Source organism: Gadus morhua, chromosome 23 (genome assembly GCF_902167405.1).
Source record: "Gadus morhua chromosome 23, gadMor3.0, whole genome shotgun sequence".
Lineage (NCBI taxonomy): Eukaryota > Metazoa > Chordata > Actinopteri > Gadiformes > Gadidae > Gadus > Gadus morhua.
In genome coordinates, this window is record NC_044070.1 from 14002671 (window position 1) to 14019707 (window position 17037).

The following is a 17037-nucleotide window of genomic DNA, read 5'->3' on the forward strand; positions in this document are numbered from 1 at the left end:
TTTCATTGCCTGTGTTTCATTAAGACATTCCAACTTAACGATGGAAATATTCCAATCCCTCATCCATTGCTCGGGTCTGTTTATTTTCCTCCCCTTTCGTAGCCGTTAAACCTCGCACCGGACGACCGGGGCTTTACAGGTCAATCGCTCTCGGCCAATGAAAACACGGGAGGACTCCAAGCCCCCCCACACCTGCGGCCCCGCCCCCCCTCACCTCCCGGACGGACTCCTCCATCTGGTTGCTGAGCTCCTTGACCTTCTGCTCCAGCTCCTCCATGTTGTTCAGCACCAGGACGCGCTCCTCCTCTGTCCGCCGGGCCTCCTGCTTACGCCGCTGCCGTGCCCCCTCCTCCACCATCTGGGAGGGGGGGGGGGGGGGGGGGGGGGTAGTTATGACATCATCAACACAATGACCCCCCCGTTGTATCGCCACCACTCCTGGGGGTGGGGCCCGCGACTCGTGAGAATAATAATTTAATGTGAAAGCGCCTTTCTCTGCACTCAAGGACACCGTACACAGGAGTCTTTAAAAAGAAACAAAAAAGATAAGAGAATAATAATGATAACAATAGTAAGAGACATAGCCATAGGCAGTTTTGAACAGATGTGTTTCGAGCGTGGGAAACGGTGGTCAACTGTTGGGTACCGCTCGGTAGGTGTGGATGTGTGTGTCTATTTGTGTAATTTGTTCAGCATGTATATACGACAGCTGTTGTTGTTTCTTGGGTCACTTTTAGCACTCTCTAATCCAATAAGAAGGTGTCTCCTCTTTGTAGGGGCACTGGTGCATCTGAAGTTGTGTGTGTGGGAACTTGGGGAACAAGAAGTGGCTCCTGGACACACACACACACACACACCTCTTTTAGAGTGTGAAATCTGCCACGTTAAGTGTGATTAAGCCCTTGATGGAGACTCTAGGAGATGACACTTCACTGTGATGTGGATGATGAAGTGTAGGTAGGTGACGAGCCCAACTCTCTCTACACTTTAATCACCCCCCCACTCTGCTTCCCTGCGTGTGGGAGCATTCAGGGAGGAGGCATTTGTTTGGACTTCACGACTTCTGACACGATAGCTAGCTAATTGTAAACTGTAAAGTGCCAAGGTAATTGGACAACTAAAATCTCTATGCACATGTGATACAATGTGGTATCATTTTTGTCATTTTATAATAATAATAATGATGCTAAATTGGTTGGAATACAACTGTTTAGTTTTCTCTTCTACCTCATTGGTCCTTTGCATCCGTGGGGAGGGGGAAGGGGCGGAGCTCCGCAGACTGACGGCCGGCGACTCCGCCCTGCCGTCGCGGTTCCCGCTGCTGCGCCGGTGGCGCGCCCGCGGCCCGTCGTCATAGTAACCGTTCTCCGGGGAGAGGGGGCCGCCGCCCCGGTCGCCGTTGACGCTGCCGTTGAGGGCCGAGACGTCGGAGAACACGGAGGCGGCGGTGGCGTCGTCGTCGTCGATGGTGACCTCATCGTCGCCGTCCCGGTCGTCGTCGTCGTCGTCGTCGTCATAGAGACGCAGCTTCTCCAGCTCCTGGTTGATCTTCTGGAGGTCCGACGCGGCCGAGCCGGCCCCGGGGCCCTCATCCTCGTGGTCTTGGGCCCCCAGCTCCGAACACAGGGACAGGATGGTCTCCAGCCGCTGGCGTTCCTGAGGGGGGGGGGGGGGGAGACAAAGAGTCACGCACGGGTCAGAGAGGGGGAGGATCGGAAGCTGAGGATCAGAGAGCGGTCCGGGCGGCGGGCTCCCTCGCTCGTGGGCTGAACTCCCTGGGGGACATTTTAATCTTTTATCGGCGCTGCCGGAGGAAAGGACTGTTCATAGTCCAGGACCCTTCATGACCCCGACGGCTGTGTTCTCTCTCTTGAGGTCTGGCAGGCCCACCGCGGCCTCAAGGCCAGCCCAGCGAGGCGACCCGACTACTGACTACGTCCCTCCCTGACGGACCTCACAGCAGAACGGACTGACGGACAGATGGAGTATGTATTAAAGACTATTACAGTATAATTCGGCAGCATACTTCATGCACGTTTTATTATGTTACTACAGTATCGTATGAATATATTATTTCAAGATTAGATTAGATATTATATCATGCATTATAAATTTGTAAACATAATGTTCTAAATCTAAGTCCAAACGGTGAGCTTGTTTGTAATGATGCAAATATAAGTACATGACACACCACTCGGTGCATGACCTTCCACTATTATTAAACCCATATACAAATGAATTCATTACCAGTCCAGTACATGGAATTTGTTAGACAGTGACTTAGTTTTAAGTCATGTCTAATTTTCAGTTTTAATTTCCAAAAGTTACCTGGGGGAGCATTGCAGCCGTTAACTCCTCGAGATAAAACAATGGTAGGACTGTTCAAAAATGTCTGCACCGGTCAAATCCCACACAAAATCCACTCTACTCAAAGTCTATATCTACAAAGTCAACATATCCACGTAAAGAAAATAGCGTATCTATTCCGAGTAATCCACATGCTATTCCCCAAGAGGGAAACCTTCTGAGACGCTCTCTGTGTTGCGTGTACCCCCTTCGAACTATGGAGGCTGAAGAGGCTCAAAATACACCCCCCATAGGTTTTACCCTCAGCTCCCTGCTGGTGGGAGCTGCACTGCACCCCCGCCTGGGATCATTACATTAGTGTGTGTGTGTGTGTGTGTGTGTGTGTGTGTGTGTGTGTGTGTGTGTGTGTGTGTGTGTGTGTGTGTGTGTGTGTGTGTGTGTGTGTGTGTGTGTGTGTGTGTGTGTTGCTATTAAGAAGGTGGACAACTGTGAGCTGTGGTTTGAAGTCTGTTTGGAGGACGTTCCCAATACAAAGACAGTATGCAGAAAATGAATTTGAGTAACAAAATATAAAATTAAAATGTAAAAAACTTGATGTCCTCTGGTTTAATCATTGATATACCAGTACCACTTTCTACAAACGCATTTAAGAATATACCATCTCAATCTCATAGACTTTAAATCAAATAAAACCCACACCAGGACCTCATTCAGAAACAACACTACCCATAAACAATAGACAATCCTGAACGTGTCAGAGATTGGGAGGACACCACGTTTAATGACAGTGGCACAGCGAGCCTGTGCCCAATGTGTCACCTTTTTCTATTCTCATGGAGACACGCCACTGTAGAGCTTATGATAATCAGTCAAAAGAGAGAGAGAAGGATAGCGACAGAGAGCGGGAGGAAGAGAAAGAGTAGATGATTTAGAAGAGTATCAGTAGAGATACATCAAGAGTAAGTGGAAAAGAAGGGGAAGGGGAGAGGGATGAATGTAAAACTACAGGGGAGCATATGAGCTGTTGGTTTGGCACATTGTCATGCAGGGGATGAATAAATTACATTTATATCTCCTTCCAGTTTGCATTCATCTAATTGATTCTCTTCTGTTTATTGTTCAGGCAATATGAATTTAATGAAAGAGTGTCTAGTGTGTAATGAAAGAGGGACACAGGGTCTGTATTTTTCAGAAATCCCCTCCGTCTCTTCTCTTAAGTCTTCTTTTAGTAAAACTCTTGGCTGAATTTCAATGCAGAATGATGTCTTTACTCCGGGATCTGTAGCTGTCGTCTGACTGGAAACGTCCATCTGTTTTTTTTTATGCAAGTCTTTTACATGTAAGACACAATGTCCCCAAGTGTGAAACTATTCCTTCTGGATGGAGAATATTGGTAATAATTCATCCAAAAGGCCAGATGTCATTCCTGGTAGCACTTAGCACAGAGTCGTCTGGAAGCACACCAACCACTAGAGGGCAGACGCGGGCAAGACGTGCCAAGAAAGCCAGTCAAAAATTCTGATCCTGCACAGTATAACACTGCGGGCCACACACACCAACGGTTTATGATCCATTAAGAGAAGACCAAATACTTAAAGGACAGACGGCTCAACCCCGCTCTACAAGGTAGCGTATTCTGAAGCCATTCTGTATCAGTGAGGAAAATAAACAAAGCCAAAACGTTCATAGCAACGTTCTTATTACAGGGAGAGTTCTTGAAAGTGACTCCCAGTTTACAGAAGCGCGGGTGAGCTCCAACCCACAAGCTTATTCAACTACGGGCCAATGCCCGGTCAGAGCTCAAAAAACAAACCGAGACGTGCACCAACTGTCAAATCCAAGCGTATGCAGGTTTGAAAGGACGTATCAGTGTTTTAGATCTGTGTTTTCTATGGTGGATATCAAGGTTGCTTTAGTGATATGAAGTGGTATTCCATGGGCTGATGGTGACACCAAGCTGGTTCCCATGAAAGTGTGGTCCTAATTATCTTGGAACTGGATAAGACCCAGATGAAGAAGAAAACACACACACACACACACACACACACACACACACACACACACACACACACACACACACACACACACACACACACACACACACACACACACACACACACACACACACACACACAGGATTGTTGCAAACAATTAAAAACGAATTAAGAACCGGCCGGGCTTGTTTTTCCCCAAATATTTTTGCATAGGATGACTTTCCCAACATAACATCCCCACAGTCCAAGCAATGTGCACTGCAGTATTTATGCACCTGCCATAGTATAACCAGGCCCTGTAATTTAGGCTGGGTTTCTACATCAGAGCCATCAGCCTTGTGGCTCGTTCAGTGGTCCAACCTTTGGTGGGCACTTCTCCAGATTTGACATGGACAGATGTGTGCGCACGCGCACACACACACACACACACACACACACACACAGACACACACACACACACACACACACACACACACATACACATACTCTCAATCTCACTTTCTTAGTTTGGGTTGGCGGTGAAAGGCATCTATTTAGTGGCGTGCGTGTCAGGGAAGGACATTTTAAAAAGTACCAGAGAGGTCAGACAGAAGAAAAACATTCCTATCCTGAGCGTATTTCTTCCTTCCAGCGTGTTTAATCTGTTCCATCAAAACAAATGTGGAACTGGACTAGGAGGGTAATTAAGAGCAGCCGAGGTGATGTTTATGATCACTGGGGCACACGCGCCATATGGAGGGCACGTGGCTCCCCTCAAACGGATCGCCCCGGGGGCTCCGACGGTGCAGACACATCACTCAGGGCCGGCAGTGGATCAGGAGGCAGAGCGGGTTGGCTGGTAACGGAAAGGTTGCTAGTTCGATGGAGTGTCGAGGTGACCCTGAGCAAGGCACCTAACCCTAAACTGCTCCCGACGAGCTGGCTGTCGCCTTGCATGGTTGACCCCACCGTTGGTGTGTGAATGGGTGCATGAATGGGTGAATGTCAGGCACTACTAGGGCTGGGTAAAAAAATCGATTGAATCGATTTTCGATCGTTCTCTTTTACATATTGCAATATCTATTCATAGGGCATGACATCGTTTTGTTTTGTAACCATTCTTTTTTTTTTTGCACTTTAATAAACAATTAATGCAATTTGCAGTGATGGAATGTTGTAGTTCAAGTACACTTTTCACACTTTTGCAATTCCTTTCTAAATTAAAAATTGCACTTTGGAGACTTTTTTCTTTTCCAATTTACAAGTTTGCACTTAAAACCTGTTGTTTTAGATGAAGAGAAAAAATAAGGTACATTTGTATTTTGTTACACAGTTGAGCCATTTTCCTTATTTAAGAGCCGATTGAATCTAATCAAATCGAATCGTCATTAATCGATTCAGAACCTTATGAATCGTAATCGAATCGATTTAGTTAATTGGCCAGGATACCCAGCCCTAGGCCGTACTGTAAGGCCCTTTGGATGAAAGCGCTTCGTAATGCAGTCCGTTTCACTCACCAGCCTCTCCACCTCCTGCTCGCGGAGCCTCTCGTCGCGCTGCCTCAGGTGGTAGTCCGAGAGCTCCTCCTTCCCGCTCAGCGAGCTGATGCTGCCCCTCCGCTCCCGGAACGCCCCCGGCTGCGGCGGCTGGCCGGGCCCTAGCCCCGCCTTGCCAAACGACTGCCTCCTCTCCCCGAAGCCGGACCCCGCCTCCAGGCCGGCCTTCCCGAACGAAGCCCCCCTCTCCCCAAACACCGGCCGCTCCTTCTCCCCGCCGGGGCCGGAGCCCCCCGGGCTGAGGGAGGCCAGGGAGCTGGTGGAGGTCAGGCTGAGCTTCTTGGCGACGCGGGGGGACGACGAGCCCCCCGCCTTGGACGGGAGGGTCACGTCGGGCGGGGCGGGGCCGCCGGCGGAGCTCGGGGCGGGCGAGAGTAAGGGGGAGGCGGTGCTGCTGGCGACGGGGGAGTAGGGGGAGTAGGGGGAGTATGGGGACGGCGAGGAGGAGGGGGAGGAGAGGAGGAGGGCCGGGGACTGGGGGCTGGAGAGGGAGATGGACAGGAAGCCGTCGCCCTGCGCCGCGCCGTGGCTCGGGCCGCCGTGCCGCGGCGCCTGGCCGCAGCTGTTGTTGCCGTTGTGGTTGTGGTGGGGGTGGTGGTCCCGGGACGCCCTGTAGGCGCCGCTGGGGTCGCCGCGCCGCGCCTGCAGCGCCGCGAGGGTCATGGCGCCGTTGCTGCTGCTGCCGCCGCCGTGGTGGTGGTGGTCCCGGGGCGAGGGGGGGGGGCAGAGGCGCGGCAGCGAGCGGCTGTGGCTGCCGGCCGTCGACAGCGAGTTGAGCGAGCCCGCCGAGTACTTCCTGGCCCTGGGGACGGGCGGCGTCTCCTGGTTGCCGTAGCTACGGCGGCCCAGGCGGGGGCTGGAGGGCATGCTGGCCGCACCCCCGGCCGAGGGAGAGCGGGGGGAGGGGTAGGGGGAGGAGGAGGCGGGGGGCGAGAGGAGGAAGCTGTCGCTACCGGCGACAGAGTGGGAAGACCCGCCCCCGTTCCACGTGGTCAGCAGGGATTGGCCCGGCTGGTTGGCCGGTTGGGTGCGGCCGGCCGAGGAGCGGGAAGAGGAAGGGTCAGAGCGGCGGGACGGGGAGGGAGGGGCCATGCCTTTCAGGGAGAGGGGCGGGCGCTCGGAGCCGTAGAAACGCTTGGCCTGCTCCTGATAGGACGAGGACACCGCGGCAGGCGTGGTGGGTGGAGACTGTAAAGAAAAACCCAAACAATAAAACACACACAAACGACTATAAATCAACCGTTGACGTTATTATGCATGAAACAGGAGGAAAACGGATAAAGAGCTGGGCCTGCATTTCGGACGTGCTGTGGTTTCAGAAACCGTGGGCTCGCTCAAGGCCGTCCTTGTTGGAGCCTTTTTGTAAAACAAAACAAACAACCGCGCTCTTCCAGTTTTTAGCCTCAGAGTGGAAACCGGGCAGGGAGGACATCTCAAGGCTACCCTGTGTCTGAACCCCGGCTCATCACTTCCCACCGCCGGTTGACAGGGACTGCGGAACGCAAGACTCCCAAGACAAGATAATGAGCCCTGGGCTCTGTAATGGGTGCTGTCGGCAAAACCAGGACAGCCCTAGGTTGACCATAATCAACGGTGCGTAGCGCCAGAGCGCAACGCACACTGAGCTAATAAGTAAACCCTGGTTTAAAGAAAATACAAAAACACACACCACACGGACACACACACACACACACACACAAACACACACACACGAGTGTGTTTGTTGATGGGTCACACAACACATAAGAAAGCCACTAACAAGAACCACAATCAGTAACCCCTGGATAGCGTCGCTAAGCTAACTGCGCGTGTCCCCCCCGTCACCCACCTGAGTCATGCTGAAGTACGAGGGGTTGGCGTCCCCGTTGGCGCGCAGGCTGTTCTCCAGCGCCTGCTTCTTGCGCTGCAGCGTGTCCATCAGGTCCCGCAGCTCCGAGGCGGAGCGCATGCCCCGCCCACTGTTGGCCCCGCCCACCAGCGAGTGGCCGTAGTCGCTGCTGAACTTGAGATAGTCTGCGAGGGGGAGGAGGAGCAGAGAAGAGGAGTGGATCAGTGAAGCCTGTAGTGAAGCTGGAGAAGAGAGGGAGTGCATGTGCAGCGTGCGTGTCTGCTGCTGGGTCGTAAATAAAGATTTGGTAATTTGGCATCTGTAATGTGTTCTGGATGGATGGCAAGAGTCCAAAACCAGTGAAAAAGCTGAATCGAGACATGTGGCAAGGGAAGGGTGTGGGAATGTGGAAATAGACACTTGGAAATAGAGAGAGATAGGGCAACACATTTGGAGACAATGAAAGGCAGAACCCAAGCACTTTTCAGGGTCGTAAGGTGTGAAACAGAGAGAGAGGGGCCCGAGGTTTCCCTTTCCTTTAGAGTGTACCTGAGGCCAACGCTATTCATAGACGAGGCCGCCGGCAGGACACACACGCACACGCACACGCACACGCACACGCACACACACACACACACACACACACACACGCACACACACACACACACTTAGAGGCGGCTAAACGTGGGTCACGTTTCTCCGTTTGGCACACGAGGAAATAAGAGTGACCACAGAATGCTCTGGAATTTCCACAAAAGCCCACCCAGCCACCCCCCCCCCCCCCCAACCCCACCCAAACATTTTTTCAACCCATGCATCTAAAAAAAAATCACATGCCAACCCTAAATAGACGAATGGACGTTTTTTTAGACACATGCACACCCACCCACAGTCCTCTGCAGAACAGTGATAAACCATCGGACGGATGCTTGTATTAGCGGTACAAGCCGCATAGATGAATGCTCCAGGGGCCTCTCCTTCCATGTGAGGGAAGGCATAGGGCCCCAGCGCTCCAAACATAGCTGCTTTGTGATGGATTTAACACCACATACATCACCGGGCGATAGAAGCCCTTCCAACATGAAAAAAACAAGGAAAGGAAGGCATCAGGGGTTTTTACTATGGAAAGAGAACCGTGTTACCGTGTTAAAACAAAGACCACCCTGCGTTTAACAACCACACACACACAGTGCGCTAAAACGGACACATGTGGTTCTAGCTAATGCAGATACACACTTTTACTTTCCAGTGCCCATCCAAAGTGCACACGTGGACTCTTTAGTGTGTGTGTGTGTGTGTGTGTGTGTGTTCAAAAACGTTTAAGCTTTTCCAGTGTTTTAAGTATGGGCGTCATTAGAAAACCCCAAAGTAGAAGGTATGCTGAACGCATCAACGGTAATATTTTCACTTGAGGGGAAGTCTTGTTGAGCAATTGAGTTAGTATTATGAGGTATTATGAGGTATCGTGAGAGAGAGAGTGTTATGAACATGAATGCGTCTGAGACAAATCTCCAACCTTAAATGGTTGAGGTAAATGGGTCAGAAACGAAAGACATCATGAGATCCAACACACACACAGTGTTTGCCTCCATACATGGGCAGATTTATGCTTATGGTCTGCCTCGCGTAAAACACTTCTCCCCCACTGAGCTAAGTCGGTGTGCCTGGGTTTCGTAGCCTCTTTCAATTGTGTGTTTATGCGTGCAAGAAGTGTGCGTGTGTTTAGGCAACATCATATGCATCTCAGCTTTGTAAGAATTTACGGTACACATTTTTCAGCTTGAATATGAAATATGTCATTCTGTGTTGGGTATAACTAAAGAAAGTGTGTGCGTGTGAGCCCGTGTGTGTGTATGTGCGTGTGTGTGTCCATGTGTGTGTGTGTGTGTGTGCGTGTCCATGTGTGTGTGTGTGTGTGTTCCCCAGACAATCACAAAAGCATCCAACGGAGATGATCCCTGTGAAGCAGAGCAGGGTGAAACAGCAGGCACTTCACGACGGGTGGCCCAGCACCCAGTTCACATCTGGCGTCTCGAAGGTCGACCCATCCCGAGCTCGCCACACGACACACAGGTGTGCTCACAGTCACGTCCAACATTCCAAGGAGAGCCACAAGCACGGTTCCCTCGGGCGCCGTCCACCAAAACCCTCGCTGTGTGGGGGCTAGCTGAGGACACCTCCAACGCATCGTCAGCGTGGTGTGAAAACCCCAGCCCCATCCTCCTGACCGCGTCCCAGAATGCATCTGCCACCTAGGCGAGCATTTTACACTCGTCTGTTGGAACGGAAACGGCCACACCGCACCTCCACGACGCTCTTGTTATTCGACTCAGCTATAAGGTGGATCACGTGGCCAATGTTTGGACAAGCTGAAGAGGAGGAGCCTAGCATCGAGTCTGCCTGGGTTAGGGGGGCGATTCCCACAACAGCCTCCCATGCAAAGTGTGCATGCCCTCAAGGTATTGCATTGTATTGCAAGACTCTTTAGATAGTCCTAAAAAATATATAAATATATATGGACTTGATTTAATTGATCCGAGTTGTGGTCATGTGCATTAAAGGGTTGGGGGGAGGGGGAAATCGATTCATGGTGGAATCGTGATTCTTATCTTCTATGATACTGGAATGGATTAATAACTTCCAAAAAATATATAAAAACAACATGATAGTGTCAATAGGTAACCATGTTTTCATGCCATAATTTGCCACAGTGCCTTTTTGGAGCACAGCGGATGGGAGTAGAAACTGAAATGAACCCCACTTGGCACTGAATCGAGCATTGATTTTGAATCGGGACTCAACTTTGTACTGAAACAAAGAACCAAAATCAAATCGTGAGACACCGAAAGAGGAATTCCATAGTGCATATAGACGGGTGAGGAGAGATCCATCAGTGTGAGCTGACAGGGCTGTGTAATACCAGGTGTGCCTGCCATCTTTCTGAGGTGCTATCTGGAAACAAGATGGCAGGTCAAGCGAGCGGGGTCAAACAAGAGAGAGGGAAATGGAGACAGCGAGAGACAGAAAAGTCTGTGCATTCCAGCTGTCTGGGCGCTTTTAGAGCATGGATCACCGTGAATTACGGTGCTCAACGGACACACCTCGCTCGCTCGCTCGCACCATCCAGCACATCACCGCAACCGTAGTGAGATCCAGCTGTATCGCCATAGCTACGGGGGAGGCACCAGATGACAACAGCATTTCACACTCCACCAGTTCAGGAGTGCATGCGTCAGGCTGGTATGTTTACGATGCTAATTTATTAACGTCAACTTGATATTCTAACACGGTTCTTAGCCTGGTTTAAGTCGACATGCAAACCCCCCCCCCCCAAATACACACACACACACACACACACACACACACACACACACACACACACACACACACACACACACACACACACACACACACACACACACACACACACACACACACAAGGTATTTATACCAAGAGCCAACCGAAATCCACATCTGAGGCACAGGGGGCTAAAAAATATTCGGGGGGCTTCTGGGCGAGATGGAGAAGAAAAGGGGGGAGAGCTAAAAAGATAAAAGGAAGAGAGAGAGTGTCTGAGGGAGTGAGTGAGTGAGCATACCTGTGCTGTAGGCCAGCGGGGACACAGGGCTCTTGGGGGGAAGCATGCTCTTCATTCTGCTGGCTTCCTCAGGGTGGTTGAAACGGAAGAAGTACGATTTACCCAGACACAAGGAGTAACCTGGAAATACACACACACAATTAGTACTGCTATTAATTATTACAGGTGACATTGTCTCTCACTCACACACACACACACACACACACACACACACACACACACACACACACACACACACACACACACACACACACACACACACACACACACACACACACACACACACACACACACTCACACACTATTTATTCTGCCCATCAATTAAGCTGAGAGGGCCCGACATTAAACAAGATGTCAGGGTCACAACCTCGGTAATACACACAGAAAGCAACAGCTGTCCAAATACCTCTGCAACCAGGCCAGAGAGAGGGGGAGAGAGACCAAGACACAGAGGGGGAGAGAAAAAGAGAGAGAGGGGGAGAGAGACCAAGTGAGTAAGGGGGAAAAGAGATAAAGAGAGAGAGACCGTAACCAAAGAGAAGCAGAGAGAAGAGCGAGAGACAGAAATGAGCAAGTGTGAGCACATCAAGGAGAGATTCACAAAAACACTAATTGTGGGGCAGAGGAGGAGTGAAGATGACAGAGACTCGTGACACAGAACACAAGAGAATCCCAACGCTGTAATTATCTGTTCCTTCAATACCCCCGTTAGAAGGGGCAGGATAGGGTCGGATTGACAGTAAATACCTAGTGTGTGTGTGTGTCTGTGTCTGTGTGTGTGTGTGTGTGTGTGTGTGTGTGTGTGTGTGTGTGTGTGTGTGTGTGTGTGTGTGTGTGTGTGTGTGTGTGTGTGTGTGTGTGTGGAACATCATCTCCATAACGGCTTGATTACAGCAGAGAGATGCCTCGGGCCTGAAGTCAGTCCGTAACCGCTAAGCAACGATGGAGTGAGGCTGTGGAAAAAAACTGAATGGAAAGAAAGCTAACTCGCTCTTTCTCTCTCTCCATCTTTTATCCTGCGCCTACCACCTTCCTCCAAGATTTTGAGAAGGCACAGCCTCTTCAAAACACCAGGATTAAACTGCCATGTTATCATTTAAAAAAGGCTAAATCCTCATATTTTATAGTTCAATTGTATGCAAGTGACGTGTTCAGTTATTTCGCCTTGTATAGTTACATTGTTATTAATACTTTACATGATGCATTTGTACTGAATTCCCATGGGAGTATCTGTTCCATCTACAGTATAACCCCTTTAAATCAAAGCAATCTCTTTTCATGAATAGTACGACAAGCCGCGAGAGCTCAAGAACACGTCAGAATCACACACACACACACACACACACACACACACACACACACACACACACACACACACACACACACACACACACACACACACACACACACACACACACACACACACACACACACTTAGTGCGTGTTTAGTCTATACAGCTGGACTGCTAACATCCCCAAAACACACACTTGCATAAACACCGTCTTGCTGGGTTGGTCAAACACCACAGGTTTGGCGGCGTGGCTCACACATAGATCAAAAGATCAGAGCCGGTCTGGGAGGGGAGCAAGACGGGGAGAGGGAAAGAGAGATGGAGAGGGATCGGGGAGACAGGAGTTGTCTGGGATTGTGCTTTAGTCAGCAAGAGCCAAAAAAACCTTTTTCCTGAATTCCAGAGAGGTTTTAAAGTGTGTGTGGGTGTGAGTATTGGGGTATGCAATTCCAATGACTCGCAGTGTCTTTCGGTATTTTGCATGACAACGCGCGCGCGCACGCACACACGCACACGCACACGCACACACACACACACACACACACACACAATCAGCCAGCTGCCCCTAGTCTCTCCATATGCCCCTTTTAAAAGGGGAGCATTAAGTGTGCTGTCCTTATTTGTTCACAGCAGCCATCCCTGCCTTTTCATTTCCTCTGAATTCTTTAACAACAATCTGTCCACTGTTTCCTATCAGCAGCACACATAAAAGAACCAAAGACAGAGAGGGGGGTTTCAGAAATCAACCACCTTATATCCTCAATACGGGAATTTAATGGATTTAAGAATTAACAAACTCAAATGTCATAAACAACACCAAACGTCTTTGACACCGGCCGCATTCCCTCAGTTTACGCTTCATTTATTGGCTCATATTGTTGGCCTCCCACTGAGACGGTTCCACTGATCCCCCTCCTCCGTCATCCAACCTTCAACTGGAAACACACGCACGTCTGTTTATACACATTTATGGACTAATTTGAAGTTTGCAATCTACAAAGTCAGACCTCAGGGCCTTTTGGGTATCCAGATGTAGGCACAGTATCATTTCTGGACACGATTTCACCCAGCCACTATCCATATGTACGCTGCCGCAGCCGCAATGTTTTGGGAATGGAAACTCGAAACCGTCTTTTGGTTTGGTTGAAAATAAAATGGAGGAACTGCAGAAATTAAGTAAATTAGGTTAAAATAAGCTAAATAAACGAGATATGAATACCCCTCTTTTTGCGATGATGATAACATTTCAAGGATGTTTTTTCACTTTTATACAATTTAAATATTGATGAAAATATGTAAAAGTCCCTGATTGACTGGAACATACATTATTCACTCCTGTTTTGGCACAGACCACTCTAGCTGACTGCACCCCAGGGGCTGTGTAAATGTACCCTAAAAAACACACTTGACAGGTTCGGGGGCAAGAGGGTCCAACAATGCAATGAAAAACAAACGTTGTCGTGAGCACTGCTGGAGGTGTCAAATCAATTGTCTGGAGGTTTGATAACCAATCGATTTTCTTATCGCTGGTTATCTCTTGCTTGCTACATCCTATATAATCCAGATAACCCAACACACGCACACGCACACGCAACAACAATAGTACGCTATACAATAAAGTATTGCGTTAGACTTCAATATAAAGACGACATGCCCTTAGGGAGGATTAGCTTAGAAAGAGACATGTCTTTGAAATACAATCACAATGAACTTGTGCATTGTTGGACAGGTGTCAGGTATATCATTGCAGACGGTATTGCTGCTACTCCCTACGGCCTGTGGTTATAACCTGGTGGTGAAATACAACAACAGGTATAACACTACTGGAAGCTTATCATTCATTCAACAACAACAACAACGACCAAACAACAAACAAGAGATAGGCTTCATCAATAACGTAAACCCTCCCATGTGTTGTCTCGGATTGCTTTGCACTTTGTTAAAGGTTAACCACTCAACATTTGCTAAACACTCACTCAGTCATATTGAAAAATCTAGTCTTGGGGCACCATGACTTAAACAAACTCATATCGCGGCTTACCTAATATATGGGCTTAAAAAGAAACGTAGCCTACTGCCAAGGTGTGTGCTCGGATGCTGGGTCAACATCACAAGCAACGCCTTCTTGCAAGGGAAGAAGGTAACCGCTCGGGGCGAAACAAATGAGATGCATTTTATAAAGATCCGCTACAAACCTTTTTATTGCGTCCCATTCAATGAATATCGTCGCTGTATTACTTCTTGTGTTCCCCAATCCTACAGTGTGGTCAATGAGTTTTTCCCGAGAAGTGAGAGCCGCTGATGAAAATGAGCGGTGTATCCCTTGTTATTTTTCTCCTTTCTTCAGAAGACAAACTTTCATGATCCTCTCTTCTCCACTCTGTTCTTCCGAGGTTTACCCCTGCACAATCCAAGAGGCTGAGACGAGGACCGCACCAACTTTCCCGACACGGGGGAGGGGGCTCAGGATTTACAAGCGAATTCGGTTCAAAGACAACCCGCAAGAGCAATAACCTTGCATATGGCTTGCAGCAGAAATGTGGAAAAGAACTCAAAAACCGACAGTTGCGAAGAAGGACCCGTTTGCTTTCTTTGAGGCTCGTTGTCCATACTCTACGTTTTCATTAACACCCCTATTGTGAGTTGGGAGGTACAAAGGCTAATAGTCAGCGAGGTATTTTGTGGACGCCCCCACCACTTCTTCTTTGTCTGCCTACTTTTCTTTGGCCCCTAGAACTACCTTTAAGTTACTCAATACCAGTAGATGTCTGCTGTTCGGAGGTTTCTTGCTTAAACGATGACTATTTCTATGAATACTGCTTTCTTGATTATTTCTAGAGTTGTATATGTGTATATTTTTATGTGGTCAAAGCGTGTGACATTGAATAGAGTTTGGGGGGGGGGGGGGGGGGGGGGGTATTGAATAAGTAGAGGGTGGGGGAAGGGGGACGGGACTAAAACTGCTGTAAATTGACAATCAAGCTAAAGAAAGGGAAAATAATTGTGAATAAGAGGACAAAAAATGGACAGGATCAAGGCATCAATGTATTTCAAAACGTCAATATTTTGTTTTTTCATCAGGGAGCATTTGGACGTTTTCTTATGTTTTTTTTTTCTATCCTCATGACTCACTTAACATTAGTCACAGGTTCAATTCTTGAGAAATACATTGGTCATCACAAACCCTTGTTATGTGTTATGCTTATGCAATTAATTCAAGATGGACTAACTCATCATCAAACAAACATTTCTTTGTCAGGGAAAACCAATACGGTCACTACCAAAAAGGGTCTAAACGTTTTTGAGAAAAAGCAAGGGAATTATCCATCCATGGAAAAGAGTTGTAACCCATATATAGCCTACCTCTTGCTTATGATGTAGACGTGTTGTCTTTGCTATAATCCAATTATTAAAGACAACTTTCACACAGGGGTACATAAGTCTCCCTCATCCCAGGTCAAAGCTGGGATCAATGGACCTCAAATCAGAGAAACATCAGGGACAGAGCTAATCATCTCCAGAACAAATAGAGAGTGTGCGTGTGCGTGTGTGTGTGTGTGTGTGTGTGTGTGTGTGTGTGTGTGTGTGTGTGTGGTCAGACTCACTGAACCCTGCCGAACTGCAGCCACAGTATTTAGCGTATCTTAAGCCTCCTGTCTCACTATCGCTCTCTGTCTCTCACTGTCGGCCAGGCTCACTCTCTCTGTCTGTCTCTCTCTATCTTTTACATTCGTTTACCCCTTCCACCCTCTTGAACTCTCCAAGCCCTCCGTTTGGTTGACCCCCGAAGACTTTCCAAACCATCTTGCCCTTTTGGCCTGTGACTCTCCCATTCTCTCTTTCCCCCCCCCCCCCCCCCCCCTCCCAGCACCCCGCCTACAGCTGGCCCACCAAGGCCTCCCTTGTGTGTTTGTAGACACAGACACACACACACACACACACAGACACACCCACACACACGCCCAAACACACACACACACACACACACACACACACACACACACACACAGACACCCCTCCCCCACACACACACACACACACACACACACACACACACACACACACACACACACACACAGACACCCCTCCCACACACAGTCACACACCATCATGTTGTCAATATTTGAATCAGCCGGTCAGAGCAACGGAGACAAACAGCCTGGTCAATATTTAACAAAAAAAGATTGACTGGACCTCAGCGTAAACATGCGGGTAAGAAGGGTTCAGGGAAACGCCGAACAATGGAGCGTTTCAGTACGAGAGGAAGAGTTGAGGTGAGAACCGTGGAGCTAGGAGGTGTTCTCCGGGCTTTATGAGGGCAAGAACACAATAGAAAATGATGGAATGGAAAATGGATGATGGGGGCGTCGGTTGTACAACTAAACAGAAAGAGACCTCCCAAAAAGGGAGGAAGGAAAGGACACAAGGACACAGAAGGAGAGCGACACTGAGTCAAAGACAAATATAGATTAGAGAGAAAGG

At 49.0% G+C, this 17037-nt stretch overlaps 1 protein-coding gene across 7 annotated transcripts in view; it reads right to left on the reverse strand.

Moving 5' to 3' along the window:
- The window catches only part of phldb2b (pleckstrin homology-like domain, family B, member 2b), a 44718-nt gene that overhangs the window by 17135 nt on the left and 10546 nt on the right, over positions 1-17037 (reverse strand). For 5 of the 7 annotated variants that reach the window (XM_030348997.1, XM_030348998.1, XM_030348999.1 and 2 more), the window contains exons 6-10: positions 11264-11383; positions 7665-7849; positions 5798-7024; positions 1228-1656; positions 215-358 (exon numbers count right to left, since the gene is read on the reverse strand). In XM_030348997.1, coding sequence (XP_030204857.1) covers positions 215-358; positions 1228-1656; positions 5798-7024; positions 7665-7849; positions 11264-11383 — 2105 coding nt within the window. Of the gene's footprint in view, positions 1-214; positions 359-1227; positions 1657-5797; positions 7025-7664; positions 7850-11263; positions 11384-14750; positions 14956-15918; positions 16032-17037 lie in introns of those variants that run through there. The other 2 variants (XM_030349004.1, XM_030349003.1) reach the window with 2 other exon arrangements.